This window comes from Erinaceus europaeus, chromosome 17 (genome assembly GCF_950295315.1).
Source record: "Erinaceus europaeus chromosome 17, mEriEur2.1, whole genome shotgun sequence".
Classification (NCBI taxonomy): Eukaryota; Metazoa; Chordata; class Mammalia; order Eulipotyphla; family Erinaceidae; genus Erinaceus; species Erinaceus europaeus.
In genome coordinates, this window is record NC_080178.1 from 39594702 (window position 1) to 39602557 (window position 7856).

The 7856-nt window shown below is 38.7% G+C and overlaps 1 protein-coding gene across 2 annotated transcripts in view; it reads left to right on the top strand.

The window, feature by feature from the left end:
- Window positions 1-6668, top strand: part of ALG8 (ALG8 alpha-1,3-glucosyltransferase) — a 31286-nt gene extending 24618 nt beyond the window's left edge. For both annotated transcript variants that reach the window (XM_060176693.1, XM_007529716.3), the window contains exons 10-13: window positions 1307-1446; window positions 3446-3543; window positions 3969-4041; window positions 6066-6668. In XM_060176693.1, coding sequence (XP_060032676.1) covers window positions 1307-1446; window positions 3446-3543; window positions 3969-4041; window positions 6066-6297 — 543 coding nt within the window. In that variant the 3' untranslated portion in view covers window positions 6298-6668. The remainder of the gene's footprint in view (window positions 1-1306; window positions 1447-3445; window positions 3544-3968; window positions 4042-6065) is intronic.
- The last annotated feature ends 1188 nt before the right edge of the window (window positions 6669-7856 follow it).

Consider the following 7856-nt stretch of genomic DNA (forward strand, 5'->3'; position numbering starts at 1 on the left):
TCCTTAACTAGTGTTTGGATGTTGAACTCATTATTTTGTGCTTCAACCTTTGGGGAGCTTTTAGCTGGACTCTTGTCCTGGTTCATTTCCCCAATATTTTATCTTGTTGTTTAACCATTCTATATAGTATGTTATGAGGTCCTTCTCTCAGTACTTTTCAAATTACCGATCACTCTTGCTGGATTGACTTGTGTCTAAGTAAGGGACTTAAATGGTTCACAATTGTGGAAAATGACAGTTGTTTCAATATTATTTTAATCCCTGAGTTGGAGCACAGTGGCTTTAAAAACCTCTTTTGTCCTTTTTCTTCCCTGTAGGCAATGGGAGCTTGAGGGCTTTTAAATTATAAGTAGCTTTCTTAGCTTAATCCTTCACTCTTGACCAAGAGATAATGCAGGGTGGGGGAGAGATAATATAGTGGCTTAAACTTCTATTAACTTTATTTACTTATTTACTTACTATTTATTTAATAGAGACAGAAAGAAATCAAGAGGGAAGATAAGAGAGGGAGCGATAGACACCTGGCTTCTCTTTCTCCTCTATCTCATGTAAAACACACAAACACACACGCTGTCTCTCTCTTTTCTCTCTCTTATTTGTAATAAAATCTTTTAAGAAGAGCTTTGTTCTAAAACCTCCGCTATATTTGCTGTATCTGGACAATTACGGTTTTATTGGAAATTGTGCTCTAATCCATAAAGTTAAGTGTTTGTTTACTTATATTTAAAGTCAAATTTTCTATTAACCACAAACTATAAAGGTTTGTACTTGGATCGAATAAGTTCAGGGACTACTAACTAATTATGAAAATGTAATAAAGGGTTATACTGACTAGTCCAGAACTTAATTTTTTTTTTTTTAAAAGAGCACTGCTCAGCTCTGACTTATAGTGGTGTTAGGGATTAAACCCAGGACATCAGAGCCTCAGACATAGAAGCCTTTTTGAATAACCATTATGCTGTCTTACCAGCCCATTTATCATTAATTTTAATGAGTCAAATAATATATTTGTAAATGCCATTTTCCTTTTTCTTTCTTTCTTTCTTTTTTTTTTTTTTTTTTGCCTCCAGGGGCTCGGCGTCTGCACTATGAACCCCTATAAATGTCTTTATTCACTGAGCAGTTGTATTTATGTTAACTTATGGTGGATTGTTTAAGAAGTGATGAATCATCCCAGTGTGATGTAATACAGTCTAATGTCTACTGCTTTTTCAAAGAGAATGCAAAGTTATATTCACCTGAACAATGTTTCTCTCTAGCCTCTTTTCAGTGATACTGAAGTTTCATCTTTGCCTGTTCTTTCTAGCCCTCTGTTTTCTGCCTTTGGTTTAAACCCCAAGGACCCAGAGGCTTTCTCCGATGTCTGGTTCTTTGTGCCTTGAGCTCCTTCATGTTTGGCTGGCACGTCCATGAAAAAGCAATCCTCCTAGCGATCCTTCCAATGAGGTAAGTACACAGCTCAGCCAGTCGCATTTCTGGCATGATTGATTGACAATGACCCTCATTGTTTTCCATTTGACTTGTGCCTTGACACACTGAGTGGGACAGACAGAGAGAAACAAAGATATCCAGGTACAGAATCCAACCAAGACAGGACAGGGATGCACTCCCAAAGGTGCTACAGTATGTCTTGTTTCTGCTATTTTTGGTAATGGGTACTGAAAGAACCATGATACTGAGTTGTTAGGTCTGAATAGTGAGTGGCACCATAGAATGGAAAAAGATATGGGCTTTGGTGGTGCCTCCACATCTATGAAAGGTAGGTCCCATGGTTTCCTGTTAAGTGTTGTTTAGAGTAAGGATTGAGTCCATTGTTGAATAATACCTAACATATAAATAACATTTCAGAATTTCCATGACTGTCATTTTGGGATTTGTTTTGTGTTTTTGGTGCCTGCACTATGAATCCACTGTTCTGGAGGCTATTTGTTCCCCTTTTATTGCCTTTGTTGTTTATTGTTATTGTTGTTGTTATTATTGCTGTCATTGTTGGATAGAACAGAGAGAAATCAAGAGGAGGGGAAAACAGAAAGGGGGAGAGAAAGATAGACACCTACAGACCATCTTCACCACTTGTGAAGTGAAGCCCCTGCAGGTGGGGAGCCAGGGCTCGAACTAGGATCCTTAAAACGGTCCTTGCGCTTTGCGCCATATGCACTTAACCCGCTGCGCTACCACCCAGCCCCCTGCTCCCAGCAGTTTCTTATCCTTTCAATTTCAGAAATAGGAAAAGAAGGATGAGGAGGAGGAGGGACACTACACTTAAACACTCTTGAAGTTTTCCCTATGTATGGTACCCCCAAGTGGTGCTGGGGTCCTCTCACATGTTAAAGTGCATGCACTGTTGGTTGAGCTATCTTTGAAGCTCACCACAACATGTAAGAAAATTAAGGTAGGTGGATATCATCCCCAGTATAAACATCTGCAGAAACTAGGACTTAGGGTTTAAATAAGGGCTGAAGATTACTCATCTAGTAGAGCACTCACCCATGCTCCAAGTACCACATGAGAGCACCATGCATGGCACCTTCACAAGCCATGGAGCTATGTTGTGTTGTTTATTCTTTCTGTCTATATCAGAAGTGAAAAAGGAAAAAAAAAAAAAAAAAGCTCAATGGAAGCAGTGGAATTGCACAGATAAAAAGCCCTTGTTCAAACAACAACAAAAAGTTTATTTTTATGACTTACCCAAAGTTACATGCCAAATAACCAGCAAGTAGCAGAACTAAGATTTCAGTCTAAATGTTAAGTGTTAAATCTTGTGCTTTTTTCACTATTGCATTAACAATGTATTAAAATTATAAAAAATAGACAGGTAATAATGAAATTAGTCTTTTTTTTTCTAAAACCTGAGAGAGATCATTTAAGCTCTGAAAAAAATATAACTACATTTCCAGATCCATATATGATTTGTCTGGGTTCCTTTAGCAACTTGACATTTCCAAATTAAAAAACAAGAAAACGTTTAGTGTTACTGGTTAAAGTTCACACCAGACTCTAGCATGCAGAGGACTTTGTCTAAAAGAAGAGATTTGGGGGAGTCAGGCGGTAGCGCAGAGGGTTAAGCACAGGTGTTGCAAAGTACAAGGATCCTGGTTCAAGCCCTGGGCTCCCCACCTGCAGGGGAGTCATTTCACAAGCGTTGAAGCAGGTCTGCAGGTGTCTTTCTCTTGCCCTCTCTGTCTTCCCCTCCCCTTTCGATTTCTATCTTATCTAACAATAACATCAATAACACAATAACTACAACAATAAAACAAGGGCAACAAAAGGGAATAAATAATTTTTGTAAAAAAAATTAATGTTCTCAATTGGACCTTGCTTGTAACAAAGATAAATCTGTTCTTTCAAGCCAATCCCAGAAATAATGATAGATGCAGTTTGTCCAGGCTATTTACAAGTATAAGTTATTTTAAGGAATGATTATTATAAGAATTCTTATTTTCAGCCTTTTGTCTGTGGGCAAAGCAGGAGATGCTTCGATTTTTCTGATTCTGACCACAACAGGACATTACTCTCTCTTCCCTCTGCTTTTCACAGCACCAGGTAAACAGCTTCTTCTTAGGGGGATGTATTTGACTGCTATGCCCTTTTACTAAGGTCTGGAGATCAATGTCATCTAATTTAAACAGCCTTAAAATCACTTGTAAGAAGGGAGGGGATGGGATACGTAGTTCTGGTGGTGGGAATTGTGTGGAATTGCACCCCTCTTATCCTATGGTTTTTGTCAGTGTTTCCTTTTTATAAATAAAAAATTTTTTTTTAAAATCACTTGTAAGGAGAGAACTCATCCATTCCCCTCAAAGAAAACCTCCAATTTGTTCCTAATCTTTAGAAGCTTTATAGTTTAAAAATGCATAGTCACATTAAAAAAAAAATTACTTGCATAAGCTGGCTGTGACAGTTAAATGCTTTGAGTATCATAAGTCTAACTCAACAGCTAAATTATCTGTTTTTTCTTCTTTTAACAGAACTTCCCATTAAAATCTTACTCATGTTATTATTTACCATCTATAGTATTTTCTCACTGAAGACTTTATTCAGGTAATCAAAAAAAGTTTATTTAAAATTATATATGCTCTTGAAATGTTTATTCCTTAATCATTAGATAAGCCTTTTTTTTTTTTTTTTTTACCAGAGCACTGCTCAGCTCTGGTTTATGGTGGTGCAGGGGATTGAACCTGGGACTTTGGAGCCTCAGGCATGAGAGTCTCTTTGCATAACCATCATGCTATCTACCCCCACAGATAAACCTTTTAAAATTTATTTATTAAAAAATTAGGGGGGCCAGGTGGTAGCACACCTGGTTGAGTGCACATGTTACAGTGCACAAGGACCCAAGTTTGAGCCCCTGGTCCCCACCTGCAGGGGGAAATCTTCACAAGTGGTGAAGCAGGGCTACAGGTGTCTCTCTGTCTCCTCGCTTTCTCCCCCTTCCTCTCAATTTCTGGCTGTCTCTATCCAATAAATAAAGATTAAAAAAAATATTTGGAAAAAAAATTAGGGGGCTGGGTGGTGGCTCACTGGGTTAAGTGCACACAATATGAAGTGCAAAGATCCCAGTTCAAGCCCCAGGCTCCCCAAACAGGGGTTGCTTCACAAGTTGTGAAGCAGATCTACAGGTGTCTTTCTCTCTCCCTATCTTCCCCTCCTTTCTCAATTTCTCTGACAGGAGCAGTAGATTTGTAGTGCAGTCACTGAGCCTAAGCAATAACCCTGCAAGCAAATATATATATGTTGTAGAATTACCAAAACATAGTAAATAGAGGGAGAAATTATCCATTGCTATGACACAACAACATAGATTATTGTATTAATTTGGGAGAATAAATCAAGGAGAAGTACCTATCTTACAATTAAAATATGTGGAAACATGCATTATGAGGGAAAAAAGAAAGCACATACTATAATAGATGCTTAAAACTAAAAGGTAAAAATGCTTGTTATAAAATTATCAATGAAAATTTTTTCTCTATACTATGTAATGTTATCTATAGTCTTTTTTTTAAAGATTTATTAATGAGAGAGAGGGAGAGAGGGAGAGAGAACACCAATCTTACATTTGTGGTGCTGGAAATCCAACTCAGGAACTCCTGGAAGCTCAAGTAACACTTCATGCCCTTGTTACTGACCTCAGTGTACTGTGCTGTGGGCATCACGTATGCATGGTTCAAAACTGTCTATATTTTGAAAGTGGCTAGTAGTGATGGCTGGGCAACAGTTAGTTTTTTGTTGTTGTTGTTGTTGTTTTTTACTAGACCACTGATGAGCTCTGGTTTATGGTGGTGCAGGGGATTGAACCTGAGATTTCAGAGCCTCAGGCATGAAAGTCTGTTTGCATAACCATTATGCTATCTACCCCTGCTAGCCAACATTGTTAGTATCCTTGTTTGTTTTCTTTTTAATTTATTTTATCTTTCAGAGAGAGATCAGACTATTGCTTGACACTGGTGTATGGTAGTACTGGGGATTGAACCTGGGATCTCAGAGCCACAAGCATGAGAGTCTTTTGCAATACCATTGTGCTGTCTCCCCAGCCCTATTGTCAGTATCCTTAATAATACTCAACTATAAACTTGAAAATGATTAGAATATAAAAATGTACTACTATTTTACCAAAACAATAACAAAAAAACTTTTTTGAACCCTGAATTACATATTGTTTACCATGTTCTTATTCCAATATTCACAATCCTCAATTCCCTTTGAAATGCAGAGCTAGACTAAGGAGATAGGGTAATGGTTATGCAAAAAGACTTCCATGCCTGAGGTACCAGAAGTCTCAAATTCAGTCCTCACCAATACCATAAGCCAGAACTCAGCAGCTTCTGCTAAGTGATAGTTTAGGTAGATACTGGGTAAATTTGGGTTACTGAGATCATGTAATAATATATCACTATCATTTACTCTAATTGTGAACTTTACTCAGGCAGTTGGATGCATTTTTTGCATAGAAAAATATGTCTGTCATGGTTTTTTAGCAACCCATTACTTGGTATGCCAGAATAAAAAAACATCTAAAAAACATCTGAAAATGGGGCTTTTCTTCCTTTTTTTTTCTTCTTCAGAAAAGAAAAACCTCTTTTGAATTGGTTGGAGACTTTCTACCTCCTTGGCCTGGCACCTCTGGAAGCCTTTTGTGAATTCATATTCCCTTTCACCTCCTGGAAGTTCCAGTACCCCTTCATGCCCTTGTTACTGACCTCAGTGTACTGTGCTATGGGAGTCACGTATGCATGGTTCAAACTGTCTGTGTCAGCATGGACAGACCCTCCTGTGGGCAAGACAAAGAAGTGGTGAATCAAGGATGTTTTCCAAGCAGCTCTTTCATTGGAAAGTAATCAGAACTTGAAGGAAGTAGATGCCAGCCCAAATACTTCACTTCCATTGGTCTATATGGAAGACCATTCTTCCATACTTAGCCTTGAATAGCCTAGCAATCTAGTTATCACCTGGGTGAGAAGTCACTTGTCCTTCATAAGCAGGGAGACACCTCTGAAACAGATGTTACCCTCTCTAGCTCAAACGGTCTGCAATGATTAAGACCACTCTGCACTACTCAGGACTCTGGTCAGCAGTGTGTTATAGGTGGCCAGTGGTAACCATTGATTGCCAAGTAGTTAAGCATGATTAGTGTGTTAGGGGACCTAACAATAAAATATCATTTTGTATTTCTGCAGAAAAATATTTTGGAACATTCCTAGCCCCTACATTTTCCTGTTGGCATACACACAGCAGAAGGTGTACTGTCCTCTCTCAGTACACCTTGTTCTAGGTTTGTTTGTTTGTTTGTCTGTTTTCTTTCATTGAAATTATACGACAGCTATGCTCACAAAGCCAGGGGGAATATTGAGTGAATTGGTTTGGCATTTCCTCAGAGACCATAAACCACATCTGTTCTGACATTAAGCTAAGAACATCGTGTACAGTTCATTTATTCTAACAGCAAAGGCATGCAGTTTTGACGAGGTTGCCATGTCTCAGACTTCTGTCATGTGACTGAATACAAATGGGTTTTGTAACCTGGTCTTTTCCTCTCCCTCTAGAGGGCTTCACACACATAATTCTTCTACACATTTTATTTACCAATTGTTTCCTAAAAGAATCAGGGAGAGGGGCCAGGTGGTAGCACACCTGGTTGAATGTACATGTTACAATGCACAAGGACCCAGGTTCAAGCCCCTGGTCCCCACCTGCAGCTTTACAAGTGGTGAAGCAGGGCTGCAAGTATCTCTTCTTTCTCTCTCCCTACCCTCTCATTTTCTGACTGTCTCTATCCAATAAATAAAGATAATAAAAAATAAATACAGCTTTTTAAAAAAGAATCAGAGAGTTGGAGGTGAGTGGTCTCCCAGGATATTATCCTATCTCTCTCTCTTTCTTCCTTCCTTTCTTTCTTTCTTTCTCTCTTTCTTTCTTTCTTTCTTTCTTTCTTTTTTTCTTTCTCTTTCTGCCTCCAGGGTTATCACTGGGGGACCAACTGGTGTAAGGATCCCGGTTTGAGCCCCTGGCTCCCCACCTGCAGGGGAGTCACTTCACAGGTGGTAAAGCAGGTCTGCAGGTGTCTTTCTCTCCACCTCTCTGTCTTCCCCTTCTCTCTCTTCACTTCTCTCTGTCCTACCCAACAACGACTACAACAATAAAACAACAAGGGCAACAAAAGGGAAAATAAATAAATATTTTAAAAAATATATAATAATCGTGTGGTCCAGGAGATGGTGCAGTGGATAAAGCATCCGACTCTCAAGCATGAGGTCCTGAGTTCAATCCCCGGCAGCACATGTACCAGAGTGATGTCTGGTTCTTTCTCTCTCTCCTCCTATCTTTCTCATTAATAAATAAATAAAATCTTTAAAAAA